This window comes from Pseudophryne corroboree, chromosome 5 (genome assembly GCF_028390025.1).
Source record: "Pseudophryne corroboree isolate aPseCor3 chromosome 5, aPseCor3.hap2, whole genome shotgun sequence".
Classification (NCBI taxonomy): domain Eukaryota; kingdom Metazoa; phylum Chordata; class Amphibia; order Anura; family Myobatrachidae; genus Pseudophryne; species Pseudophryne corroboree.
Window position 1 is genome coordinate 245,019,817 of NC_086448.1, and position 15,488 is coordinate 245,035,304.

Genomic DNA, 15,488 nt, shown 5'->3' on the forward strand with positions numbered 1-15,488 from the left:
AGTTTGAAGACTTATTGAAAGAAATTTTAACAATGTACTAGCTCCCTTGGGAATCCCCGTGTTGATCTTTTTGTTCTTGTTCCTCACTTAACAGGAGGTACCTCCCAGGGTGAAGCTCACCACTAGTGCAGAAATAGGGCTTCATTCGATTATTTATTTATATATATATATATATATATATATATATATATATGAACCTGTTGTAATTAATTGTTTATTAAGTTGGTGGCACAGTGGAAATTTGTGGGGCAGTGGGTGATAAAAAACTTCGGGGGTAATTCTGAGTTGATCAGAGCAGCAAGTTTGTTAGCAATTGGGCAAAACCATGTGCACTGCAGGGGGGGCAGATATAACATTTGCAGAGAGAGTTAGATTTGGTGGGTTATTTTGTTTCTGTGCAGGGTAAATACTGGCTGCTTGTTTTTACACTGCAATTTAGATTTCAGTTTGAACACACCCCACCCAAATCTAACTCTCTCTGCACACGTTATATTTGCCTCCCCTGTAGTGCACATGGTTTTGCCCAACTGCTAAAAACTTTCCTGCTGCGATCAACTTGGAATTACCCCCTTCATTGGTTCCCCCTTCTACAGCCCTGCCCACACACCCAGAAATGCCTCCCCAATATTAAAATATGTAAAAAAGGTGCCAATTCTAAAGATATCTTTCGTCTTTCAAATTGTTTGAAAAATTGCTTAGTGTGTACACTCAATTTCAGTTATCAGGGCTCTGGGAAGTTCAAGGGAAATTGCTCATCTTCCACATTCTTCATCTTTCACATTGGTCATGTCTTCTAGTGTGTAGGGCCCTTAATGACTAAAACATTAACTAAAATTAGACTAAAATGAAAACTGAGATCCACTGAATAAATCTTGACTAAAATTAAGCAAAAGAAAAGACTAAAATGTGTCTTTAAACCAACTACAATTCTAAGTAACTGACTAAAACTAAATTGAAAATCCTTGTCAAAATTAACACTGGACACTGGTCGCAGTCACACTGTGGGGATATATTTTTGTGTACATTTCCTCGCACTCCATAGAGGCACACAGGGAAATGAGCAATGATTAATTATGTAATACGTTGTAATGTGCGCAGTCAGACATCATGGCAGCACATCACGGAGAATTGGATTCTCACATGCGAGTGGATGTGGTTATAGCTAGCAGAGGAGCTAAACTATATAGGCATAAGAATTACGCAATCACTATATACAATGTGAGGCATTGTGATATTCTTACTTGATCCTATAAAATGTAAATGTTCCTTAGAACAATATATGTAGCTTTGTCAGAGTCACTTTTAAACGTGTTCTTGATTAATTTAGATCAGTTTATAATAAACATCATCCCCTCTAGGCCAAAGGCACATAATTTGTAGAAGGAGCTTTCTTACAATTTTAAGTGACATTATCATATTTCAGGCATGTCACTAAAGTAATCCTCTCATTGTGTCACGTCTCACTTTGTCCTGTCCCGTCTTTGACAGCTGTTCGTTTTGGTCGCATTCCAAAGCGTGAAAAGCAGCGAATGCTGATGGAAATGCAGTCTGCCATGAAGACCATGATGAACAGCCAGTTTGGCAGCTCGGGACACCAAGAAGCACTTCCAGATTACCAAGCTTCACCAGCCATTGTGCCACCCATGCCCCATTCGGTTCAAGAGAAATTGGAGAACAAGGCTCAGCAATATTCAGAAAAAAAACCCACCCCCCCTCCTCGTCCTCCTCCTTCTCCCACGCCACATCCTCTGTCTTCAGATGTTAAAAAAGAAGATGTCATTGGTACGGTAACTAGAGCTCACAGAGAGACCTTCATGTACAACCAGGAGCCTTCTGAAATTAAAGTCGAAGCAAGCCATCTGATTGAAGGAAGAATGAATAATGTAAAACACATTAACAATAATAACAGTGTCCACTTCAATAATGGTTACACGATCGCTCGCTGTCCTGTTAATGAAAGACAGAATTATATGAATGGACAGCACAGGGGGAATAACACCATGGGCTATGCAAGCGTCCATGCTGTTTGTTACCCTAATGAACACAATATAAACATTTCTAAAGGTTTCTTCTACAAGGGATGCAATAAAGCAGCCATGTTCGATGTATCTCAGGCTGACCACATGAATGGCTACGCTTGCAATAGAGGAAGGCGAATGCATCTGGTATAAAGCTGTTCCTTTTATTCTCTTTGTTTTCATTTCCATCAGTCTGCATTTATTAAACCCCTGAATGTCTGATCACATTATGCAGTTTCTGCCATTAATATGTCCCATAGGAAATATGATTAAATGAACTAAAACTATTTTTAGTTCATTAAATTAAAATTACACTTAAATTGTTTTTATATAGCAGTTGAATTATGTTTTGTATTGGCATTGGTTAATAACTTGTGAGTTATATATTGAGACAGGCACCAACATTAACAAGTTTTTTGCAATTATCATATGTATATCTGTAATATTGGGTCTAGAATTCTCCCCAGACTGTGTACTTACCGGGTCTTTAATACATTTTGCAGGTCTGTCCAATGAGTAAAACTCCATTCATGGACCTAAATAAATCGGGACCTCAGATTTGGGAGGAGTTCTCCATGAGTTTCGCCCCAGCTGTGAAAGAGGTGGTAGAATTTGCCAAGCGCATTCCAGGATTTAAAGACCTTTCCCAGTACGATCAGGTCAACTTGCTGAAGGCTGGAACATTCGAGGTGAGAATATAAACCTTTGATCTATCGCAGGCCTGGCCAACCAGTGGCTCTCCGGCTGTTGTGAAATTACAATCCCAACATGCCCTGCAACAGTTTTGCTATTAGGGAATACTAAACCTTTGGCAAATCATGCTGAGATATGTAGTTTCACAACAGCTGGAGAGCCTCAGGTAGGCCATGCATGATCTATCGGCTTCATGTCCAAATAGAGGTCCATAACAGATGTATTAAGCCTGGAGAAGGGATAAAGAAGTGATAAGTGCAAGGTGATAAAGCACCCGCCAATCAGCTCCTGTCATTTTTCAAATCCGTAATGATTCGCTGGTGCGTTATCACCTTCCACTTATCACTGCTTTATCCCTTCTCCAGGTTAATACATCTGCCCCAGTGTTTTAGTAATGTTACAGTTTAGCCAAATATACCATATTACAGAGTCAGAAAGACTGAATATCTGAAAGTAGCTTTTGTGTTGTGAAATGTAAAAATATGAGTATATATTATATATAGTATCTCGGTTCTATCATATTTTTAAATATATTGTATCCATATGTATAATGGGGCCCAGACGGCCTGTTTTCCATAAAGAGCACAATTTCATTGTATAGCAATTGTCACGCTGCAATTACCATGATCACCAGCCAGACATTGGCCATCTGCAAATCTCAAGACTTGTGATTCAGCATGTTACAGATACTGTTATTCTTGGTGATAGGACCCTGTGGGTTGGACTTAATTATGTGTAGAAATAGATGTAGTTGTTACTTGGGGTTAGTAGAAATAGATGTATTTGTTACTTATGTGAATATAGAAGCATATACAGGATGAGGCAAAAAAAACAAAACAAAAAAAAAAACGCCCCCATTTTAAAAGGTTAACAAAAAAGCCATGGTAAATGCTATTCAGAATTTTAGTACATAATCTAAAATTGCATGGAATACAGTTTATTTTCAAATGGTTTTGAATATGATATTATCCAGATGGTGGGCTTCATTCGTGATACACATTTCTAGTAGATTTCTAAAGATTTGCATCACTCGGCGGTCATTTCCGACGTTATCGCTGCAATTTCTTGGTGAATCTCACTTTCATTTGTCTGGCTATGTTAAGCAGGATTTTCATTACTGGGTGGAAAACAATCCTCATCAGCTTCATGAAAGGCCTCTACTTAGCCAACGGGCCATCTGAAAGCTGAGGTCTACAAACATCAACTCCGAACCATTACTGAACTGAAGACTGCTGTACGCCAAGAAATGACAATATCATATTCAAAACCAATTGAAAATAAACTGTATTCCATTAACTTTTAGACTACGTACTAAAATTTGAAATAGCTTATACCATTTCTTTTCTAGCAGTTTTTTTGTATGTTAAAATATATAGAATTTGTACTGGGAATTAAAATGCATCTGTTATTTAGACTTACCAGAGGCAGCCATTTTGTGGTCTGAACCGATCTTCTTTAAATGCATTTCACAAGAGACCAGACTACAGATTACTGAATTAATAAAATTAATTCTGAATATTGATTAAGCCATAAGGTCACTACCTCAACGATAAGATATATCTTGATAGAAGACAAAAAGATATATCTTGTTAGACAGAAGGAGACAAAGAAGGTAATCAGATGTGCAAAGGCACAAGCTGAGGAGAAAATGGCCCAGTCAGTGGGTAAAGGAGGCAAAACTTTTTTTAGGTATATAAGCGAAAAAAGAAAAACAAAAGGCGGAATTATAAAACTAAAGACGGACACTGGGAATCTTGTTGAGGGAGACAATTTAATAGCAGATCATCTTAATGATTATTTTTGCTCAGTATTTACTACTGAAAGGGAGGGGAAGGGGCCACAGTTAAGTTGCAGGGATATTCAGGAAAATGAAACAAGTACATTTACAGAGGAGAAGGTCCTAACAGAACTCTCAAAGCTGAAAGTGGACAAATCTATGGGGCCAGATGGGATACATCCAAGGATACTAAAAGAACTTAAAGAGGTGCTGGTAGCACCATTGACAGAATTATTCAACCAGTCATTAGCTACAGGAGAAATTCCAGGGGACTGGAAAAGAGCAAACGTAGTCCCACTGCACAAAAGTGGAAGCAAGGAAGAGGCAAACAACTACAGACCAGTGAGTCTTACATCAGTAGTAGGGAAATTGATGGAAACACTCTTAAAAGAAAGAGTTGTAGATCATCTCAAATCCGGCAATTTACTGGATCCCAAACAGCATGGATTCACTGGGGGAAGATCATGTCAAACAAATCTTATTGACTTTTTTGATTGTGTGACTAAAGTGATGGATAAAGGTGGAGCCATGGATATAGCTTATCTTGACTTTAGTAAGGCTTTTGACACAGTTCCACATCGCAGACTGCTAAATAAACTTGAAAGTTTGGGATTGGATATTAGGATTATTGAATGGATAAGATCTTGGTTGAAGGATAGAAAACAGAGAGTTGTGGTAAATGGAGTGCATTCACAGGAGGGAAATGTTACCAGTGGAGTACCCCAGGGATCTGTACTTGGACCAGTGCTTTTCAATATCTTTATTGGTGACATTGCAAATGGGATTAAAGGGAAAGTATGCCTTTTTGCAGATGACACAAAGGTATGCAACAGGGTAGACACACCAGGTGGGGTAAAACAAATGATTGAGGATCTAGGTAGACTAGAGGAATGGTCAAGAGTCTGGCAATTACAGTTTAATGCCAAAAAATGCAAAATCATGCACTTGGGTCTCAAAAATCCTAAAGCTAAATACAGTATTAATGGCACTATACTGGAAACTACTGAGGAGGAAAGGGATCTAGGAGTCACTATTTCAGATGACTTAAAGGCAGGTAAGCAATGTAACAAGGCAATGAGGAAGGCTAGTCAGATGCTTGGCTGCATTGGGAGAGGAATCAGCAGCAGAAAGAAAGAAGTAATAATGCCACTGTATAGGTCATTGGTACGGCCTCATCTAGAATACTGTATTCAGTTCTGGAGGCCATATCTTCAAAAGGATATTAATACATTAGAAACTGTACAAAGGAGGGCAACTAAAATGGTGCATGGCCTACATCACAAAACATACCCAGAAAGACTAAGAAATCTCAATATGTATAGTTTGGAGCAAAGAAGAGAAAGGGGGGACATGATAGAAACTTTCAAATATATGAAGGGTTTTAACAAAGTCCAGGAGGGAAACATTCTCCAAATGAAGAGAAGCAATAGGACACGAGGACATGCACTGAGACTGGAGGGGGGGAGGTTCAGGGGAAATTTGAGGAAAAATTATTTCACAGAAAGGGTAGTGGACAAGTGGAATAGCCTCCCATCAGAGGTGGTAGAGGCTAAGACAGTAGAGCAATTTAAACATGCATGGGATAGACATAAGGATATCCTTACAAAGAAATAAGGAACAAATAAGGTTAGTGATAAAAAAAAAATAATATATAAAAAAAAAAAAGGGGCAGACTAGATGGGCCAAGTGGTTCTTATCTGACGACAAATTCTATGATAAAGAAAATAGCAGCAATTATCGGCATCCTTATCTGTCATCTGCTTCTCTTGCATCTAATACAGTTACAGATGTGTCCTCTTCCATCTTTGCTGGCAAATGCAAATTAGCGCGCACGTGGGCAACAGTATGGCGTGCTGCGGCACCGTACGCACCATGCAATTCAATAGGCTCGTGGGTGGGTGTGAGCGCAGTGCATTCACCTGCTGGCAAGCACTTTCTCGCGGCATGCATGCTGTGGCGTTTCCGTAGCGGCAGCAAGGATGGAGGAGGACAAATCTGTACATGCAGATTGACGGGTTTGCAGTGGGAAGTACTGTACTTCTGTTAAGGTTTACTTTGCACAATAATGTAATGAAAAGCGTGAAACATTTTCTACGGATTTTCTTTCACAGTGATCAAAAGTGACATTTTTTACTCTTATGTGAAAAATTATATTACCATCTTCTCTTTTGTTTTTCCAGGTACTGATGGTACGCTTTGCATCACTGTTTGACGCAAAGGAGCGTACTGTCACCTTTCTTAGTGGGAAGAAGTACAGTGTGGATGAGTTGCGTTCTATGGGTGCTGGGGAACTACTGAACTCTGTATTTGAATTCAGCGAGAAGCTTAGTGCTCTGCAGCTTAGTGAGGAGGAGATGAGCTTGTTTACAGCAGTTGTCCTCATCTCTGCTGGTAAGAAAAGAAGGAAACTGTATTCTTGTGATATCTCTCATATATCGTGATCTAGAACCTCACTAACTGCTAACGATTTCTTTTTCAGCCCATATAGTTACAAATGTAGTAATCGTAGTGTTGGCTTAATCAGGGGAAAATCCTATTCTATATACTCCGATTCTCTCACATGTGAGGTGCAGGATTTTCATGATGTTCATCTATGAAGTTATGATTTCTGCATAACCATCTTCCTCAGCTGCCAACAGAAAACAACCATTGTCTAAATCACATGGAGCAAATTAGTTTTTTACCTTTTAAAATTAAGAACCCTCCTTTCACACTTGTACATTGCAGCAATTAGTACTTCTAGCTGAGTACAGCTGGAGGGGATGGATCCAATGCATGGATAAGAAAAGCAGCCAAGACCTGACAAATAAAGTACTGGGGCCATGAAGTCACTATCCAAATGTCCTTTCTATCCATGCAGTGGATACTTCAGAACTGACATGTCATTATTGAAGCCTGCCATCAGGGGTCTCCACTAACAGTAGGTATGAGACCAGTGAGTTAACGGCTACAGTCCCAGCAGACTCAGCCCACCGATATTCTATTGTGGAAGAAAAGCATTTATCTTTAAGCTGGGTACACACTAGAGCGATGTGTACCCGGCCGACATATCAACCTGGGTACACAATGAGCGATTACTGTTCCGTCCTTCATTAGTATACATGTTGTTGCTAGTGATGTCGTAAAGGTTTGATGTGCAGCATCTGGGACACTGACAGCCCTCTCCCCCCCTACTATCTCTCCCCTGGTCCGGAAGCTCCATCAGTAGTTCGTGAAGCCTGATGCTCCTGTGTCCCTGCACCACTGCACACTGTGTAAACGGAGCTAAAGAAGTGGTTGTAGAATTGGGTGCACAATATCAATTTTGTTGAATTGGTTATCAAAAATAAAACGTAGCTTTTATTGCTTCTATTTAATATTCAGAGGGTCCTTGTCATAGGACACATACAGCAAAATATAGAGGTTAAAAACATGACATATACAAACATATACGTGATATAGAAAAGAAAGTTAAGTGAGATAGATTCTAAAAAGTGGGATCACCACAATGACTCCTGCAACTAGTATAATTAATTTCTGTGTGAAACAGAAACCACTCAGGACACAAACTAAATAGGATTTACACGTCTCTGGTTATATTAGATGAATATCTATCATTTTGAACCAACTTTAATGTTATTACTGCATCTCGTATAAAGATGCAGTAGGATATATGGACTATCACGACTGAGACCTCTTTCCCACCTAGGGATAATGCAGGTAAGTTTCTCTTGAGTAGATAACATTGACTTCAGTGTCACTGGTGGTTAGGACATTGTGGGAAATGTGCCACTAGTGCCCTGTATTACATTGGACTGTGTATTTCCTTACGTGCTAATTCTAAATGAACTAGGACCACTATGAATTAAAGTGCTTGTCATAAATTGGCAATGACAGGTTCTAGGATGCTCATGCAGTATTCACATGAGAGGCACTCACATTTAACTTAAGACTGGAATTTATAGCTGTTTAGAAATATGGTTGCAAATTGTATCCACTTCAGTCCACACTGTTGTGAGAAGTTGCTAAATGTCCTTAGTGTTGCATAAACGCAACAATTGTTGCAATGCAGGTACAAGAGATAGAGTGAAAAATTGTAATATGATGCTTCACTGGTATATCCAGTATTAGAGTCGTCCTCAATGACAACTCTTACTCTATCAATATATAACACACTGTTGTCTTTGTGGGTCACACACATATATCACTGTTGAAAAAGCTGATTGCTTGCATTACATGTTTTTAACCTCTATAGTTTGCTGTATGTGTCCTATGACAAGGACCCTCTGAATATTAAATAGAAGCAATAAAAGCTACGTTTTATTTTTGATAACCAATTCAACAAAATTGATATTGTGCACCCAATTCTACAACCACTTCTTTAGCTCCGTGTACATGTTGTTATCCCTTGGTTGTAACAGGGTCGCACCCCCAAAGAGGCTTAAAGTCTAATTCAAGACACACGCACATTGGGGTTCCGTAGATCCATCAAATCTTTAATTTAGATTATCAAGTGTGCAGGTGTATTTCTCTTTCTTTTCTCACCACTGCACACTGTCCTGCTCTGCACTGCACACTGTCCTGCTGTGCACTGCATACTCTCCTGCTCCCATTCTGGCTGCCAGGTATTTTTTTCTGCTGCTTATAAGAGGGAGAGCCAGTGACCTCAGTGTGCTCTGGCTGGGGAGCCCCCTAAATAAATATAGTTTTCCTTAATTCAATATTCTAGGGACTGTATTAACTTAGTTGCTCTTTTTAGTACTATAGTACTGGCGTTATGAGCAGATTACAAGAAACGTGATATGGGCTTGTCACAGCGCTCCATTTGTATAAGAATAGTGCAGGTTGACACTAATGCGTATATAATTTTACCGTAGCCGCTGGCCAGTCACTTGTTATTTCGCTTAGCATGTCCACACTGACCATGTCGCCTTCATCATGTCTACACGGATGACATGTCAACCCACCGTCCCTTGCTGGGTCCCGGTGGGCCAGAAGTTCCAGTGCAGACCCCGTGAAGGAACAATGTTGTATCTTCCCCTACACCTAATCCCTAACCCCCGCCCCCCTTCCCTAGTGCCCAGCCCTATCCTCCCCCTGCAACTTAACACTAACCCTTCCAGCAGTGCCAAACCCTAACAGTTGGCATTATGAGAATGTTGACATTTCATACAGAAACATGTTGAACCACGTCGACAGTCTAGGATTGACATTATGAAAGTCTACCTTGTGGCTGGATCCCGTCTAGAATCGCTGGTTAGAAATTATTCATTAGTAAGAGGGGGGTTAATCACATATCTTGGTGCTTGTGTCTTTTGTAGGGGTTCTCCACTTTTAAACCACCCAACCCTAATATAACCTCTCCCTCTGGTAGAGTGAGCTGCAGCACAACCTGGCATCTTTGCTTCAGGGCAAAGGGGCTATGGGGAAAGGATCTCCCTATTTAATGAGCCTGACAACTTCTTTACCTTCTTTGTGATGCTTTTGACGGATTAAACATGCAATTAATGTTAGTCTATTAGGCTTTCCCTTAAAATAATATACAGTGCTTTTTTTTTTTTAGTTTTTGGTCCTGTGCATTTTTATTTTGCTGTCCATTTTCTAAATATGGTTTTGTTCATTTATTTTTTATATGGAGTCGGGTGAAAAAAAAAAAAAAGAAAATATGGATAGAAAATGAATGAAAAACTGATCGTCCACAGCTACCAAAGCTTTATTACAAACTGACCCTTTCCAGTCTGAGGGAGCTCAGTCTCCCCATCGTGCTGCTGCCCTGGAGAGATTACACAGATTACTATTTGTTGCTTCTTAATTATGTTCTGGAGGCGTAAAGAACACGTTACATGTATGCCACTTCATGTCCTCTCAGACTCACTGAAAGCCAGACACCTGGTGGCCCCCATACTCTTCCATGATGTATTAAAAAGAAAATACATAATCCTGTGGGGAAAAATAGATTTTTCCTTTCTTTACCTTATATAAGGTGTTAGGTAAGAACTTAGATATATGTTTTACAGCTTTATTGTAATGCCCATAGGGGAGAGAGATTACCAACCATTCAGTGTCTAAGGCTGGGTACATGCTACACTATACCTAGCAACAGAGCAACCGATGTTCCGGCCGTACACATTGCACAATATATAAGCGAGATATCGGTACACCCCAGAATTTGCCTGCATGCAGTCGTTCGAACCGTGTCAGAATGCTATATATCAGCCGGTGTTTACCCAGTTACAGGCTGGGTTTGACATCTCTCTCCACTTTATCTCTCTCCAAGGTTTGATACATCTGCCCCTAATCCTATGTGTTTGGTTATTTGACTCAAGCAGTGAAATGTATTAGTAGAAGATTATTTTTGGAGCATACACATGGGCCAGTTGTTCATTGTGTATATCATTGTAAAATGAATCATCTGTCCACTGCAGAGTATACTACATATGACCAGGAGATCTACCCAGAAAGTGCTCAGCACATGGTATCGGCAAACTCGCAGCACATAATGCACAACAAGTTCCCATCATATAAAGTAACATCACATTATAGTTGTTAGCTACAGACACATGCCAATGGCAGACAAGCGATGCCCAATGGTTGGTGACAGCCGGGTCATTACCATCCCAGTGTCCCTCACTGTAACTCACTGCTGGCTCTGCATGTCCCCTACCAAATATTAAGCTCCTCTAGAGAATGTCTTGGTGGCATGCTTAGTCAATTTAAAAAAAAACACAAAAAAATAAAGGTGAGGTTCTCAGACCACTGGATTGCAGAGCTTTAGGTAACCAGATGAGGGGGAGATAAATTATCATTCACATAGATTTTAATAGATCCTCTTACTGCTACAAAGTGACAAGGAGCTTTAATTATTTGTGCTGTAGTTGTGAAGCTCAGTGTGGTACATACAAGATGCCACATGAATCTTATGTTACACCTATTGTAGAATCTGGAGATAGGGGGATTTTTTCCCAGTGAAATTGCAGAAAAAATTACTATAATAATAACAACAACAACAACAATAAATACATAGTGAAAACCTAAGCCTTTATATTAAATGTTTTTGTTAGCTGTTTAGAAATTAAAATGCCCCTAAATTTGAATTGAATTGTATGGGTGCATCCCGATATTTTTCTGTTTCTAATCACCTGGCTGAATCTTTATTTCTTTTGTTTAAATATTCTGGTGCACAATTTCCCTATGATTAGTCATGAGAGAAGGAATACACATGTCTTATACACCTTCCCTTTCTTATAGAATTGTGCTTACAATAATTTCTGTAATGAAATAACCTTTGTATATGTGCGTGTAAAAAAAATTAAAGTACTTTTTTTTTTTTTTGTCCTTTACAAAATAGATCGATCTGGTATTGAAAATGTGAACTCTGTTGAAGCACTGCAAGAAACACTGATTCGTGCACTCAGGACTTTAATCATGAAGAACCATCCCAACGAGGCCTCCACCTTTACCAGGCTCCTCCTGAAGTTAGCAGACCTGCGTTCTCTTAACAACATGCACTCAGAGGAGCTACTGGCTTTCAAAATTCACCCATAGGCCTATAAATGACTGATGTGTTCTATCTACTGTATATTGTGTAATGAGATATTCCTAGTGTTATGTTCGGCATAAGGTAACTATAAGATGCCTTTTAAAGTGTGCCCAATAATTACAGTACACTCCATGCAGGTGTCCATTTTTCCAATGCAGATTGTAATGAAGGCGATAATTTACTGGGAATTAGTGACATCACTGAGACATTAGTTCCCAGTGGATTGTCCGACTGGATGGCTGCCTGTAAGTCAGACTTTTCAAGCCTTATTTTTCATGATTTAGTAATGTTGTAAAATGTTTAGATGCAAGAATATGGTGGCTGTACCTCTAAACATGGCAGACTTTTAGGGGGAGATGTATTATAGAGTACAAGTGGAAGTTTTGCCTATAGCAACCAGATTCTAGCTATCATTTATCTAGTACATTGTATAATATGATAGCTTGTACCGCTTGTCCTCTTTATAAGGTTCAATAAATCTTCCCCTTAGTGCTAAAATGGTTTCAACATTTAAAGATATAAGAACCAAATTTTTATTGCACCAAATATGTTTGTTCGGGATAGTCTTTGTTATATTCCACGGGTCATCCTGCTTTATCACAATGTAAATAAATCCATTTTTAGTACATGATTTTAGGTAGGTAGTGTATATAGGTAGACATCAGATAAATGGTCGAGAAGCCGGTATCTCATCATTTCTGAATTCTATTAATATGTGCCTCTGCCAAGATCTGGATTGTTGTCTGTCACACAGATTCTTAGCAGGTGTGAGTTGTGTTCTCTCTGTATTTCATCTGTATATTATATACTGTACCTTTTACTGACATGGTATACGTTTAGAGATTGTAAATATTACTAGTTAGAGAGTTACAGATAAATATATATGTTGGCTTCCTCGCAATATTTTAACCTGTGAAGGGGTCTACTAAAAATAGTTAAAAATTATAAGATTTATAAAATGTATAAACATTAACTTACTGATAAATTGACTAATTGTATATTTTATTTTTATTTTAAATGGAAAAATGTCTCATGCTGCAGACATTTTCTTTAATGAATCCACCCAGTAAAACTGGGTCTTTTGCAGCCCAGCTGCAACTTCAGTGATTTCGCATGTAACAGCATTTGTCCAGGTAAACCTTAGAGATGCACCCCACTTATCACGTTCCTTTTAAACTCCAAATTCAGCATTTGAAATCATTTGTTTTGCCAATACTTCTTAACACTGTGGCAGTTTGTAAAACTGAGTAGATGATGTATACACTTTGTATAGAAATGGTTATAATAGTGCTATGCTTAATATAGGGCTGATCTTTAAAGGTCTGTTGTGTTTCGTAGCTTTGCTGCTTAAACAGAAAAAGCAAAAATCTCACCAAAACAAAATCAAAGCTGTAATACGGGAGACATTACTCAGCAGTAACGGTTAGATTATACCAGTGAATCATCAATGTTATCTGCTGTGAATTTTTGGACTTTTTTTATAATTTTTTTTGTTTGTGTTTCTTGCTGTATAAATCTTTTATAATTTCTTTTGCAGCCATTGGGGTCACAGACTACCCAATAAAGAGGGCTATTCATTCTTGGCGCTGCATTCTATAATTTTTAATGCTTTCTTTTCCCAATGGCTTTTTTTGTGTTGTATAATAACAATTTTCTATTACATCATCAGTATACAATGCTTTTAATGCTCGGTAACAGCATTACATTAAAGAAATTATGATGCAAATCTGGCTCATAAGACTACAGTTTTGAGTTTCATTTTTAAAATGTCTCCCCATAGGATCCGGTTTTAGGAATAAACGCACTGGTTCCATACATGTTTAAAAATAGCAGAACATACTTTGATACATTGAATGTGTTGCACTAGAAATTTTTATATTTTACAAAGATATTGAAGTGTAATGTTGAAATTATCATTAGTCATTTGTGAGCTAATCTCAATGGTTTCTTATATAATTTTTTTTAATAATATTTTTGTTTCTCCTCTCTTAATTCAAGTGCCATAAAAATCCAAAAATGACTATATTTTCTAATCTTAAAAGTTTCCTGTGCTTTAAATATATATATATATATATATATATATATATATATATATATATTCTGTAAAACATACAATACACATATTTTAGGACTGCAATATATTTTGATGCTTCAAATCATCAGAGTCTTGTTAAAATATACAGAAAGTTAATACAGCATGTTATGATTATCTGTAAATGTGAAAGTTTTCACCCATTTGAGGTAAATATAATTCCTTCCTGGCTCACTAGAGGTGCACCGGTTTCTGTTGCACAGTGAAGGCAGCCATTTTGTAAGCTGATTAGAATGCAGCCTACTAAATAAGGACCAGGGACATATCTCAGGTGTGAAAGGTGCAGTCTATTAATATGCCTCAGTGATGGAATTGGTTCCCACAAAAGTGATGGATGTTTGTTCCACAAAATGGCATGCACTTTAAATACAATGCTTATGGGGTATATTCAATAAGAGTCGGAAACTGCCGTCTTGTCGGAAAGACGGCAGTTTCTGACTGATTGAGGTCGGAAGGGGTTCCAACCTATTCAGTCGAGCCATTTCTTCCGACAAGTCAGAAAATCTGACTTGTCAGAAGCCTGTCGGAATACACCCAGATGGGCGGCTTCAGCTGCCGAGCCACGTGTATTGTCGGAAGCGGGGCCAAACCTGACAGGTTTTAGCCCCATTTTCGACAATGTCATTCCGACTTTAAAAAAAAGTCGGATTGGCACTGTTGTGAACGGGCCAAACCTGTTGGATTTGGCCCGGCATTGAATAGAGAGCTGTCAGGTCTTTTCCGTCGGAAAGGACCCGACCGCTATTGAATACACCTCTATACTGTAATATGCTGGGTGATCATGACCTGAAGTAAAGAGATAGCATACCATGCTAGGCAGTGTTTGGTCATGTTTACCCAATAGACCAAGGTACACTATTTATTGTATATGTAACCTCCTACATTAATCTAAGAGCTTGTTCATTGCTCTGATAACCAAGATTCTGTAGTTAACATCAACAGTAGCTAAAGTCTTCTATATTTTAATACACATTTGCTTTTCTTAAACATTAAACCATTGGGGCGCAGGGTGTATGGGAGGGGAGGCATCTAGTAGATTTGGGACATTAAAATGGCGCAGTTTTCATCCTAAACATCACACTATTTCAGTATATATTTATTGGTAGGGTGCCATTTTTTTCTTTTATAAGAAGCATTCAGACATGAGACAGAAGACAGACAAGTTTTATTGGCCTTAAACAAGGTGTGACCACTGTAGCTGATTCATGATCGTGTTATTTAGACAGAATCTATGTCACCTGATGGCACACAAGGTGTAGCACCCATTTTGTAGGCTCAGACAATGTTGGCAAGATTGCAGCTTATCCACATTGACATCATGGAGGCTTCTTCACTAGCCACTACTTCCATTGTGTGTATACATGTTCCTACATTGCCAAACAGCCTCTG

At 38.7% G+C, this 15,488-nt stretch overlaps 1 protein-coding gene across 2 annotated transcripts in view; it reads left to right on the forward strand.

Moving 5' to 3' along the window:
- Positions 1-13,736, forward strand: part of NR1D2 (nuclear receptor subfamily 1 group D member 2) — a 68,326-nt gene extending 54,590 nt beyond the window's left edge. Inside the window, exons 5-9 of one of the 2 annotated variants that reach the window (XR_010177673.1) lie at positions 1,489-2,165; positions 2,522-2,707; positions 6,669-6,879; positions 10,106-10,457; positions 11,816-11,898. Coding sequence is in view for 1 of the 2 variants with exons in the window: in XM_063922217.1 (XP_063778287.1) it covers positions 1,489-2,165; positions 2,522-2,707; positions 6,669-6,879; positions 11,816-12,012 (1,271 nt within the window). In the remaining variant the exon portion in view is untranslated. Of the gene's footprint in view, positions 1-1,488; positions 2,166-2,521; positions 2,708-6,668; positions 6,880-10,105; positions 10,458-11,815 lie in introns of both variants that reach the window. The other variant, XM_063922217.1, reaches the window with a different exon arrangement.
- The last annotated feature ends 1,752 nt before the right edge of the window (positions 13,737-15,488 follow it).